Genomic DNA, 14,123 nt, shown 5'->3' on the forward strand with positions numbered 1-14,123 from the left:
TTTGAAAATTGGTCGCCGACCAATCAGCGTTACATAAACACTGTCCTTGAGAAATAATGCAGGGAGAAGTAAAGGGGGCCTAATTGGTTTTCTGTCAACGCGAAATTTAGTTGTTTATTTGGCTCAAAATGTCAGTGAAACATGCTCTCGGTCGGGGGTTGGAGCTGGCGAGGTCAGTTCTCCAGCTGGGTCTCTTCAAACCAGCCGGCCGTGTGGCAGCGAAGTTCCGCGGTGAGCGACTGCGTGTGTCCCGGCCGACCCGCACCGTTCAGCCGCAGACCTTCTTGCCTGGCCGGTACCGCTTCTTCCGCCTGTCTCTCAGCGGGCTGGCCGCCCAGCTCCAGTCCGGCGCTTTTAGGAGAGTGATTGGGGTTGGCTCACCCAGGAACAGGGCTGTTTTCCTGGCTTTTGGGGTGGGTTTAACCCTGATTGAACAGCAGTTGGAGGAGGACAGGACAAGCGTTGCTGTGTGTCAGAAGATACAGGTGACCACAGCATCCCAGAAGAACACAACAATGACTACAGTTGTAACGTTATATCAAAAGATGATGATGATCATTGAGCATTCCTGTAGCTCAAACAGTAGAACATGGTTATGGGTTTGGTTCCCAGGGAATGCATGAACTGAAAAAAATGTATTCTTTGAATGCACTGTGTGTGTGTGTGTGTGTGTGTGTGTGTGTGCGCGTGTGTGTGTGTGTGTGTGTGTGTGTGTGTGTGTACTTGTACAACTATCTTTGTGAGGACCAGTTTGAGTTTTAGACCATTGGAGTGAGGACAAAGAGAGTAAAGTGAGGACATTTTGGCCGGTCCTCACTTTCTGAGACCCCTTTAAAGGCCTGTTTGATGGTCAAGACTTGGTTTTAGGGATAAGGTTATAATTAGGTAGGTTTAGGCTCAGGGTTCAGGTTAGGCACTTAGTTGTGATCGGTAAGGTTAGGGTAAGCGGCTAAAGATTGCATTGCGTCAATGAATGTCCTCATAAAGATAGATGTACAAGAATGTGTGTGTGTGTGTGTGTGTCTTGTTATATTTGTTAAATTAATCCTCTGGTACTGTTAATCTTTTTTATTAGTATTTAAATGAAATTATTGTTCTATTATTTTAGATAGATAATGTTTTTATATAATATTTTTAGTTTTTTTATGGGACTTGTATTTATGCAGTAACGCTAGTTATAATTCATTTATTCACTTTTTGAGCATGGACCTGAAAATGAAATTTCCAACTTAAACAGTCATCGTTATTGCTTTGGAGCACAGCCTGAAGTTTGGTCTCTTTTTAAATATGTCACTTGGCAGATTATTGCTGAGGTGAAAAAAGTTTTAAAAAGTGAACTTGAGTACGTTTTACTCTAAAACTGTGTGAAATTTATTGAATGTTTCTGAATAGATGAACAAAAATGACAGAACTGTACCAGAGGTTTAATATAATATTACATTTCATATTCCTTGTTACACATAATTAAATGCATTTGGTAAAATAGTGAAGGAAATGACAACTTATTAAACTAAACAGGTCATTAGTTGTCATAAACTACTTAGAAAAATACTAAAGACTACCATAGTAATTTCAGGTTTTTACATGCCATTATTGATACAATTATTTATTGCGTCAGATTACTAGTTACTTCTGGCAAACACACAGAAACAAAAAAAAACATTATCTTCTAGCTTGCTTCCTAATCTAGCTGTCTAATAAACCTGGCTTTGTAAATTACAAATAATGTTTGCTCTTTGATGAATTGCATTTGTTCCTCTTTTGTAAGTTGCTTTGGATAAATGGATATAATTGTAAATGTACTTCTAAATTTAATTTAACCTAGTCAGTTAAGTAATTAAATAGGTTTAACCACAAGTACATATGCAAACGTTATTATAAATTAGAGGTGGGCATAGATTAATTTTTTTAATCTAGATTAATCTAGATTAATTTTGAAATTAATCTAGATTAATCTAGATTAAAATGGCTCATTTGAATTCTGCCGAAGGCATTCAGAATATGTGTGCTACCCAAATAATGACTATAAAAGTAAGTCTTTGTGAACCGGTTTCTCAAGCCAGGTGGTGCATTAGACCAGGGGCTCATCTCCTGTTTCCACAATGCATCACAAACTGCTTGAGAAAGCTGTTCTACTCATAGACTGTAAAGGTTACTACTGTACTGTTACAGTCCATAGGCAACATTAGGTAGGCCTATGTTATTATCAACTACTATAGGCTATCAATTAGGGATGGGCGATATGGCCTAAAATCTATATTGTGATATACATTGCAGCCTCTTGCGATAACGATATACAGTATATTATAATAAAACCATTTCAGAACAGGTTACACAGACCCTGCTAAACAACTGCTAAATGTATTTTTTTTAAAGGGTATATGTAGTTTTGAGAACATATATTGTGCAAAACTGTAAGTATACAACATAATTTTGCAGATAAATAAAATTTAAGTACAATAGCTGCAGAGACTTAAGTAGGTCTAATGTTTATTATAGCTTTGATCTTATGAAACCCCAAATTTAAAGTGATAATATTGTCTAACTAATGTCTTTTCCGTTAAAAAGAAACACAACAACGATTCTTAAAATCGGGCATAGACAGAGATTATGTGTTAACGTTACACCACTAAGATATATTGGAATGAGAATAATACGCGCGCGCTGGTATACATACAACCGGCGTAGCGTCATAGAACGTCTCTGAAAAGGTTCACGCCCACTTTTAGGGGAAAACAATCCGGCGAGCGCCATACACAGTATCAGATTGAGGACGTGTACTAACCCTTACAAACATGTAATTTGTATTTAAACATTTTTTTTCACACAGTAGGCTACCCCTATTATGTATTTGCATTTAATTAAATTTTTCCACACAGTATTTTGTATTTTTATTTTAATTTAAATACAATTTCCATGTATTTATGCCCATCTCTGCCTGCCATCATCATCAATATCTTGCTGTTATGGAAATATCATGAATTACGGATGATGCTATCGAAAGTTAAATCAGGCTAGTTGTATGGCTGGACAGAAAAATGCACTCAGTAGCTACTCTAAATATAAAGACATAATATTATACATTTAAAGATGTTTACTTCTTAAAACCGAAGTAAAATCATTCACTGGCTACCTGGTGACTCGATGAGGTACGAGTAAATGTCCGGGTAATACACTTCTGGCCAATGGGTGGGGTTGTTAGACCAATTTGACGCTGGTAGAATGAAAGGGACATGTTTTTAAGTTGCCCAAATTAAGTTTATAAATGTATCGTTCACGCTCTATGGAAAGCAGGGTGGACATATAATTACTCGACATATTTCATCTAAGTGATTTCTGAAGTTATACACGTCTGCCGGCTGTGTACGGACGTTGTTTTGTGCCGCTATTTTGTATTGAAGTCTATGGGAAGTCTGGCTTGTTTTCCCCTAAAAAGGGGCGGTTACGAAATTGACAGTTAAGTTCCCGGATGTGCCGGTTGTATGTATTCAGTGATATCATGTTTCGTTTTGAATTTGAGGTGGTAGAACGGATTAGTCGTGTGTTAACTTACCGAACCGTTACCCCACACACTCTGTCTATAGTTTGCTGCTGTTTGTCGGACGGCTTAAATCCGAACCAAGTCCAAATAATGGATGTTGCTGCTTTCACTTTCAGCCGTGTTTACTTAAGATGACGACGAATATGCGTTGCAGCCGGGTTTACCTCGCGGCCGCGGGTAGATTGCGTCATCATCTCCCAACGCAACTTGGGGAATAGATTAACGGCGATATTTTTTTTATCGCGCGATAAGAGTCTCGCGTTAACGCAGCGCGTTAACGCCGATAACGGCCCACCACTATTATAAATATATGCAAATGACATCTTATCAATTACATCTGTAATCCATTATAATTTGCCTGCAAGTGCATGCATTTCTTAGGAATACAATTTATCCATTCTATTTTTATTTATCTTTAATCTGGAAAAATGATCCTGCTACAAAAACATTGCAAGTGTGTTTCAACTGCAACTACATTTTTATTTACATGTTCATTTGAATTTTTTTCTCGCAATGTAGGCCGTGTTCACTAAGAAGAACTTCCAGAGCCCGCTGAAGCCCTTTACCTCAGGGTACAAGTTGGAGGACTATGTCACTGGGAAACAGATCGGGAAAGGTTGCAATGCAGCCGTGTATGAGGCAGCGGCTCCGTTCGCGACCCCTGCGGAGAGAGAGAAGTGTTCACTGGTGGACCTGAACCAGAAGGAAACTGGCAATGAGAAATCAGGGCCGTTCCCTGCTACACCCAGCTTTCCTTTAGCTATGAAAATGATGTGGAACATTGGGGTGAGAAGTTACAGCATTTTAACCTATTTTGGAAAGGGGAAATTCTTTTGCATTTTGTATTGAATACATATACAGGTAGAGTGTTCCAGAATACATCAACAGGTTTTTCTAATGGCAGACTGAACATTTAATACTGTCCTGTAGGCTAGTTCATCAAGTGACGCCATCCTTCGCTCTATGTCGATGGAGTTGGTTCCTGCATGTCCACGTGCTTTATCCAAAGAGCAAGAAGAGATTGCTTTGGATGGGTGAGTTTGTATGTGAACTTTAGCAGTACAACATGGCCTTAAAGTACACTGAATCATTGCCAGTGGCTTTGCTATTTTTACAGGTACTTTGGAACAATGCCTAAACGGCTGACTGCTCATCCCAACGTGATCACAGTGTACCGGGCCTTCACCGGGGAGGTCCCACTGCTGCCTGGAGCTCAGGAGGAGTACCCTGATGTCCTGCCTGCCCGACTCAATCCACTGGGTTTGGGCAGAAATCGAACACTGTTCCTGGTCATGAAGAAGTGAGGAAGCACTCTGCTGATAAAATAAAAATAAAAAGTAATAATAATTAATTAGAATAGCAATAAATATAATTTCATTTATTTATTATGAAAATATATTTACTATGAAATTGTGGTAAATAAATAGAATACAAATAATAAAACAATTATCATTAATAATAATTAATAAAAAAATAAAAAAATATTATTATAAAATTTATAATAAATAAAACAATAAATAACCAATAAGAATAGTAGTAATAATTATATGTAAATATTATACAATTATTATGAAAATAATAAAATAAGTAATAAAACATTATAACTGATAATAATAATAATAATAATAATAATGAATACAATTATTAATAGTTATATTTATTTTCATAAAAATATTTATAAAAATTATAAATGAAATAATAATGAAAGATAGCAGTAATAATTATTATATTTATTATAAAAACAACACATCTAAATAAATACATACAAATAAATTCATCATAATTATTATATTTATTTATTATAGAATTTATTATAAAATAATAAATACATGAAATAATAATTATTATTTTATTATATTTTATATTATTATTATTTATAATATTTATGTATTGTCAAATGTTATTTATTTATATTATATTTATATATGATATTTATTTAAAAAAAAAATATAGATAGATAGATAGATAGATAGATAGATAGATAAAAGATCCAGTGAGATACAAGTTTTTGCAGGTCTGATGAATGGTGGTTGTTGTCATTTTTTTATCTGATAAATCTCTTGATGCGCCTGTGCTGTAGTTACCCATACACCCTGCGGCAGTACCTGAAGGTGTGTGAGCCAGACCAGATGCAGGCCTCTCTCATGTTGCTGCAGCTGCTGGAAGGGGTGGACCACCTGTGCAGACAGGGCATCGCTCACAGAGACCTCAAATCAGACAATGTGCTCCTGGAATATGACAGCAGTAAGAGTCTCCAGTGTAGACTTGCAGTATTGTGCCAGCGTTAGGTAAATGCTTCAATCATGCTGTTACGTGTTTTTATTTATTGTAAAGCCGGGTGTCCCAGACTGGTGATCACTGACTTTGGGTGCTGTCTGGCTGAGGATTTTGGCCTCAAACTGCCCTTCAACAGCTGGTGGATCAACAGAGGGGGAAACTCCTGTCTGATGGCACCTGAGGTGAGAATCATCAGGAATTACTCTTGAAACATGACGTGTCAGCTAAGATGTTAGACCAGGGCTGCATTTATTTGATCAAAAATGCATGATGTGTAATTATGCTATCTTTACTTGATCTTCTAGGTGGCCACAGCAGTCCCAGGTCCAGGGGTGACGATTGATTACAGTAAAGCAGATGTGTGGGCCGTAGGGGCGATTGCCTATGAGCTCTTCGGTCAGCCAAACCCCTTCTATGGCTCACAGGGGCTGGACAGCCGCAGTTATCAGGAAAGACAACTCCCTCCACTTCCTGCTGATGTTCCTGCTGATGTTCAGCTAGTAGTGAAGCTCCTGCTACACAGAAACACTCGCAAGGTATAACCCTCACCACTAAACAGTACCACATATACTGGCCAAAGAAAAAAGATGCTTTTGAATCAATTTTTTTTGAAAGTTTTACAAAACATGGTAAATCTAAAAAAGAAATAAATAAATTATATATATATATATATATATATATATATATATATATATATATATATATATATATATATATATAAATAAAAAGAACTATATATATATATATATATATATATACAGATGATTTCAGAGGGGTTCACGTACATTGGAGAAAAACTTAATGGTCCTAAATGTTAATTTTAAGCAAATATAATTTTGACCAGTGTATAATTAATTTAAGCAAGTATTATTTTGAAATATGACCTGTGTTTTTGACAGTTTTTAACCTTTTTAAAATACACATTTTTTTAAATTTATATTAAATATTTTATTATTATAACTATAAATAGTAATTTTTTATTGTTATAATATTATGTAGTTTTTGGTTTCAAAAAGCAAAAATAAAGCATAATTAAAATAATTTCTGCGTATCAGTTATTTGACCGTATCAATATTGGTCATAAAATGGTACCCATAGAAACTCATCATCACTTCAGATTTGACTAAGCACTCTGAACTATAAACCTGGGGTGCGTTCTCCGATAACGTTGTCTCTTAGCGCGCTACGAAGACTCTTAAGGTATAACTTAACTGAAGGTATACCATTTATAGGTGTGTTCCCCGAACCATACCTTAGGAAGCTGCTTAAGATATACCTTCTTACGTGCGACGTTACCCGGCGCTGTCCGTGGCGATGGTGCTGAATTGGTTGAAATCGATGGCTCGAGAATCAATTATTCTCTCGTGCAGGGGCTGTTTCACTGCGTTAAGCTAGAAAGTGGTGTTCTTTATAAAATAATCACTTCAGAAATAGTTTAAATTGCATTTATTAGGACTTAATGGGATATTTAAAAAAATAATCCAAACTATACTAGCCTATACTTGCCTACATATTTTAAAATTATAGGCTATCATATATTGCTGCCATAATAACCATTTAAATTTTTTATGTGCTTTCTTCTCTTTCCCATTTTTGTTCGCTGAGGTGGAGCTGCGATGAAATATTGTTCTTGTAAATACTTTCCAGCATTTCAGTAAATAAAAGTGTACGTCACGTACGGTGCTCGGCAGTGATCAAAAAGGATTTAAACAGTGGATTTTGAATCTCTTTTTGTAAACTTGGAAATGAGGATTCAGACGGCAATTAAATTACCACACGACCTGTTTGTCAAAAAACAGTAGGTACTAATTTGGACAGGGATTTTTACACAGGTTGGGTGAGAAAAAACACTGATATTATGGATTCGGACGGCACTAAAATAACCGATTTACCCCTGTAAATGTTTAAAATACCGGACGAGCCCATGAGAATCAATATTAGCGTCCGAATAGGACTTAACTGACAGTAGCCTATGCTTTCACTGGCCTTTAAAAGCGCTCTTTAATTAAAATAAATTTATAAAATTGTATTATATAATAATATAATTAAAATTCTAACAACAATCATTGTAATGACAATTTTATTCTTTGCATGAAAACACTTGAATTAGCCTAACTGAACACTGTCTGGGTGTATTAAAACTTCTGAATTATGTTCGTATAGACCTGCAACAGAGATAAGGTAAAGCTAAGAGTGGTCCAGACCAACCTTACGAACGTATGACTTACAGAAGGTATACTTAACTAAGAAGGTTTCGGAAACCACGTATTAACGAAAAGGTACTTCTTAAGGTACAACTTAAGAACGACGTAGCGTTAAGGTAGTTTCGGAGAACGCAGCCCTGTTCATTACCTGATTTCTGTAGCACATTTAAGTAATATTTTCTTCACTTGTTTCCAGCGCCCCAGTGCACGTGTGGCCGCTAACGTTCTTCACATCAGCCTGTGGGGCAAGCGTGTCTTGGCCAGTTTGGATCGGGCCAGAATGGATAAGATGATGGACTGGCTGCTGTGTCAGTCTGCTGTGGTTCTCCTGAAGAGTCGTGGACCCAGCGGAAACTCTGTGGAAACTGAACTCCAGAGATCCTTCCTCGCCAACATAGACCTGGAGGACGTCCGCACCGCTGTCAGCTTCCTCATGAATGGACAAGAGCAGTGGCAATCTCCCCTCATGCACTTCCCTGAACTATAGTGTGTGTGTGTTTACTGTAGAAACAAGCACAGCTGATTACAAAGTGAGTGATCATTTTTCCAAGCTGGTCCTTTCATTTCTTTCTGTAGACTGTGAAAGCACTTTAACTTTTATGTCTATCACTGACATATTTTGAAATTATGACAATTTATGCATTTGCACTTTTCACTATATATAAGAATACTTGATGCAGTTTAGAACACTTAAGAATAAACATATCAGCATAATAACCACACTGACACTGATTATTATACACAGTGTATCACACCATTCAGGACAGTGCTTAAGAGAAATCAGGCAAATAAATGCAGAATATATTTAAAAAGTTGATGCGTTTCTGACAGGATATTCAATGTGAATTTGATATTATCCTTGATGACTGATTGTGTCACGAAACATTGGTGTTGTTTACCAGAATGGAGTTGATTGGAGAGCTTGAAAAAATGTTTGGGATTTGTGATGTGATTAGAAAAGAAAAGGCAAGTGTTTTATGCTTTGATAAGTTCACTATGACAGTCTTTTAAATAACATGTTCAGATAAATTGTACAATAAGACCAGGCATTGTGCATTAAAAGTAAGTAGAGTGACTTGCTGACTTTATAATGTATATCCTGGAAAGAAGCCAAAAAGAAGAGTTTGAAAAGTATTGAAATATGTACTCTTGTCTTTTGCAATGTGGTAATAAAACAGTTTGGTGATTGATTGGTTATATTTGATGAGTTTTTAAAAGCATGTGTACATACACTGCAGTATATTATCATTGTAATATTTGCATTACTTTTGGATAAAATGGCAAATGCATTTCCCAAGAAGCATGGGCATATTGCTCCAGTCCTCCTGGGAATTAAGTATGCATAGGCTACTACATACTGCGTTCCAACTTCCTAGTAGTATGGCATTGCGACAACACACACAGTGTCCCAGCCCCTGTATCACGCCAGAGGGTAAAGTTCATTCTGAATCCCCTGATCTAATACTGGCAGATACAACTCTGCATTTACATATTTGCAAAACCTTAACCTTCAAACGGACTAAACTCAGTTGTTTGCACAGCTGAGTTGTTGCATTGCATTTTTCGACAATTTCTGCACGATTTCGTTTCAGGCGACGCTAAACATGTTTTCTTCAATCAAAATTGCAACTAAAACTCGAGTAGTCTTTGGTGGCTCTCAAGTTTTTAAAACGTGTGCTTCTCAGAGAGTCATTAAATGGGGAAACGTTGACGGGAATCAGAGCAGTGTTTCTTGCACACGGCGAATGTCCGGGAAAGGTTTCAATGTCCCACCGAGCGCGGAGTTTGTGGCGAGAGTCAGCGGGATCGCGACTATGTGCAAACTACCGTTTCAGGAAACAGCGGACGGGCTGGACGCGGCCTTTGTCGGGGTTCCTATCGACACCGGAACATCCAACCGTCCCGGTGCAAGGTAATACTGTACATTAATCCATATTCATGAGTGTCGCTAAAATCCATGTGACAGTTTTTGGGTTGTATAATTGTATATTATCATAAGGCAAGCACCCACACAAACACGTCATTTAAAAACACACATTTGTATGGTGGTTGTGTGTGCAATGCATGTGTATATTATATGTACACACATATAAGTTACACAGTATACACAGACATGCACACACACACACACACGTAATATAAATATAATAATATATTTCCAATCAAGCTGTAAAATAATGCAGAACGTGTGAAAATATCATTTAAAAGTATGTATGATGCTTAAAATGATGCTATGAAATTAGTGAGTTATTTTTCCAAAAATGTTTAAAACCTTTCCACCACAGAATGCCATAAAACATAATACATTATTTGTGAAATGTTCATTATTTATTTTCCATTTATATAAACTAGGGCTGTCAAGCGATTAATCGCATCCAAAATAAAAGTTTGTGTTTACATAATTTATGTCTGAGTATGGAGTATAATTATTTTCTATATATAAATACACACACATGCATATATACATTTAAGAAAATGTGTTATTTATATATAAAATATTTTTATATAATATAAATTATATATAATATAAATATACACAGTATATACATGCAAATATTTCTTAAATATATACATGCATGTGTGCGTATTTATATATAGAAAATAATTATACACCGTACACACACATGTATTATGTAAAAACAAACTTTTATTTTGGATGCGATTAATCGCGATTAATCGTTTAACAGCCCTAAACCTAATATCCAGTGAACAAAAATGAATCTCTTTTACTCTACAGATTTGGTCCGAGGCACATCAGGGCAGAATCTTCTATGTTAAGGCCATTCAACGGCTGGACAAGAGCGGCCCCGTACGAATCACTAAGAGTGGCAGACATCGGTGACATTAACGTCAATCTTTATGACCTGAAGGACACATGCAAAAGAATACGTGAGGGATACCGTAAAATTGTGGCCACAGGGTGCACCCCACTTACACTGGGTGAGAGAACAGTTTCAATATGCAGGAATACTCAGATCAGTGTTGAATCTACTCTAAATATGTATGTTACTTGTCCTTTTCAACTTGTCTTGGATTCCCAGGAGGTGATCACACAATTGCATACCCGATTCTTCAGGCAGTTGCTGAGAGGTTGGTGCACACTCAGCAGGCCTCCCTCAGAGTTTACATTACTAACTTACATTTAGTCTGAAATATTGCTGTTTCTGCTGTTCAGGCATGGTCCAGTGGGCCTAATACATGTGGATGCCCATGCGGACACTAGTGACATGATTCTGGGTGAGAAGATTGGCCACGGGACCCCTTTCAGACGCTGTGTGGATGAGGGTCTCCTGGACTGCAAGAGGGTCGTCCAGATCGGGCTTAGAGGGCCGAGTTATTCTCCAGATAATTATGAGTGGAGCCGAGCACAGGTATCAGGCTTTTATATACACACACACACACACACACTATATATATATATATATATATATAAAATATATATAATATAGTATATATATATATATATGGGCATATTGTAATAGTATTATTTTATATTATAATAATATTCTCATATTATATATAATTATATAAATCAATTATAAATAATTGATTTATTATTATTAGTTATTATTATTGTATTAATTCATTATCATATATATATAATATTATTTTATATATTATATATAATATTACTCGTATTTTATATAGTATTAAATTAACTGATTTATTATTATATATATATATATATATATATATATATATATATGTGTTATATTAATTATTATTATTTATTATTTAATGTATTAATTAACTATTATATTAAAATATATTTTTTAATTAAGCATATTATTTTTTAACCCCCTTGATCTAGAAAGATACATATACGTAAATATACATATTTATATATAAATTTAAATGTATTTTAATTAACTTTTTGGCTCTTTCCAGGGTTTCCGTGTAGTCGAGGCTGTGGAGTGCTGGCACAAATCTCTTGTCCCTCTCATGGAGGAGGTTCGCTCACAGATGGGAACCGGACCTGTCTATCTCAGCTTTGACATAGACAGTCTGGACCCTGCATACGCTCCCGGAACAGGAACGCCCGAGATTGCGGGTCTCACACCCATTCAGGTATGTCCATCAGAGATGCTCAATCCTGCTCCTGGAGTTCTGCAACTAATCAAACTCCCCAAACCAGCTAAAGAAGGTCTTTGGGTTCGCTTGATGACAATCACACTTTCACAAGTATGCATATAAATATATGACTAAAGAATGTACACTAGAAATATATAATCTGTGACAAATAAGTATCTAGGATGGATCTGCACACTTTTACATTTATGCATGGATGCATATTTCGAATATCCACCGGTCCAGTAAATCCAACAGTGCATACCGGCATCTTTGAAGCACAATTTTTTAACATACTGGGACATACTAACCCTAATCTGACACACTATTCAGTCAGTACTGGTAATGTGTGATTGGGATGTAGCCAAGATCCCACACTCAGGTTTGAGCAGCTCTTAGACTTTGCACATATTAACAGTAGGTTTGCTTGAAGAATAATGTCTTTTGAAATTTTGCTTTCAGGGTCTGGAAATCATCCGAGGTTGTCGAGGTCTTAATCTTGTCGGTTGTGATTTGGTTGAGGTTTCTCCACCTTATGACACCACAGGTACTGTATTACATTGGGTAAATACGTCATTTAAGATGAAATTCATTTCATTAATGCAGAACGTTTTCATTTCTCATTCTGTTTGATCTGTTTTTCATAGGAAACACTGCTTTGACTGGTGCTAACCTCCTTTTTGAGATGCTGTGTGTCCTTCCGAAAGTCAAATACTATTGATTGCTTTTATTTTTCTAAGATGTTCGTGAAATGTCCCAGGTAATTGCACATTGTCATAAAATGCATGATTTATGTACAAAATGGTCATTCAAATTATTTTCAGCAACAAATACTTTTATTTGAAGTAGCAAAACAATATCGTACTATCACAATTTATGATAACAGTAACCCTTGATGTTTATGAATTGTGGGGTGAAATTAAATTATTTCTTTTCACAAAAATTATGGAAATACAACATTTCATGTTTATTTGATATAGTTGTAAACCCATTTTTAATAGATTAATAAATAAAACGGATTATATAATAACATGATACAGTGTCAATATTTTACACCACAGACATGAAATACATTTAGTCATACAGAGTTAATACAGTAAGCCATGAAAATTTGGCATGATTTAATGCTGACTATCTTAAATTTAAGATATTTACCAGTGCATCGCAAAACATAATAAAATGCTAATATAGTACAATGGCACCAATACCGCATTATTAATTATAAAGTATAATGAATGTTCATTGAACACCATATGACATAAAGTAATATTACTCCTCACTCAGATTGCGTCAGTAATGGAAGACTTCATACAGGAGTGGATTTAACGCACCCACAACTTTCTGTGCATATGTGATAGATAATCAAACAAATACATTACCACTAAAACGGCCTTCCACAGCTAACATGAAATGCATAGTACAAGATACTTCCGATCAAGTGGATTATTATTTCTTCTCTACGTACTTTTGAGAATATTTTTTGCATGCCACAGCACATCTTTAATGAAAGAACGCAACTGGAAATCTGGCACTATTAGTCATTTTAATGTTTACCTGCTCATTTGTTAGCTGCAGTATATAGCTGAATGTGACTGGTAAAGGTCAATAAAGAGCTTTACTTACACTATCCATCTGGTAACTTCTCAAAACTTATATTTTTAGAGACACAAACCCATATGACATCTTTACATAGACATTAAATATAATCATGTAACTATTTACACCTTGTGACTGAAACACAGCTCATATTTTACAGGTATTGCTGTAAAGTCGTGCCAGTTTGTGTTAAAGATTCTAGCACAAGTATCGGCATTTGACAAAGAGCTGCAGTACTTACAGTACAGTACTTCATTTGTTGAATGTTTATGTGAACAAAATAAAAGACTAAAATCTGTAAAAGCTATATTGTTTGTAATGTTCAAATTATTTCAAATGTTTAAAATGGCACTTTTGGCCAATTTGAATTCTAACAAATAGAAATTAAATGTCTCAAAGTCGCCCAAGTATTTTATTTTAATTTTATTTTGCCCTAA

General features: G+C 35.7%; 3 protein-coding genes across 4 annotated transcripts in view; 2 read left to right on the forward strand and 1 right to left on the reverse strand.

Moving 5' to 3' along the window:
- LOC307146410 (integrator complex subunit 11) overlaps nt 1-14,123 on the reverse strand; it is a 229,447-nt gene that overhangs the window by 194,731 nt on the left and 20,593 nt on the right. The gene's annotated exons all lie outside the window — the stretch shown is intronic.
- On the forward strand, nt 23-9,212 carry pink1 (PTEN induced kinase 1). The gene is made up of 8 exons (XM_079850388.1): nt 23-485; nt 4,061-4,327; nt 4,472-4,575; nt 4,659-4,841; nt 5,622-5,785; nt 5,876-6,000; nt 6,124-6,354; nt 8,219-9,212. The coding sequence occupies exons 1-8, from the start codon at nt 129-131 to the stop codon at nt 8,507-8,509; spliced, it is 1,722 nt and encodes a 573-aa protein (XP_079706514.1). The 5' UTR covers nt 23-128; the 3' UTR covers nt 8,510-9,212.
- Nucleotides 9,219-13,993, forward strand: agmat (agmatinase (putative)). 2 transcript variants are annotated; one of them, XM_079850398.1, is made up of 8 exons: nt 9,219-9,934; nt 10,760-10,962; nt 11,064-11,112; nt 11,198-11,393; nt 11,911-12,090; nt 12,553-12,637; nt 12,738-12,850; nt 13,847-13,993. In XM_079850398.1, exons 1-7 carry the CDS (start codon nt 9,627-9,629, stop codon nt 12,809-12,811), a joined length of 1,095 nt encoding a protein of 364 aa, XP_079706524.1. In that variant the 5' UTR covers nt 9,219-9,626; the 3' UTR covers nt 12,812-12,850; nt 13,847-13,993. The 2 variants fall into 2 exon arrangements, with proteins under 2 accessions (XP_079706524.1, XP_079706523.1); XM_079850397.1 differs by having other exon boundaries at nt 12,738-13,993.

The sequence above is a fragment of the Squalius cephalus genome (genome assembly GCF_949319135.1).
Source record: "Squalius cephalus genome assembly, chromosome: 18".
Lineage (NCBI taxonomy): Eukaryota > Metazoa > Chordata > Actinopteri > Cypriniformes > Leuciscidae > Squalius > Squalius cephalus.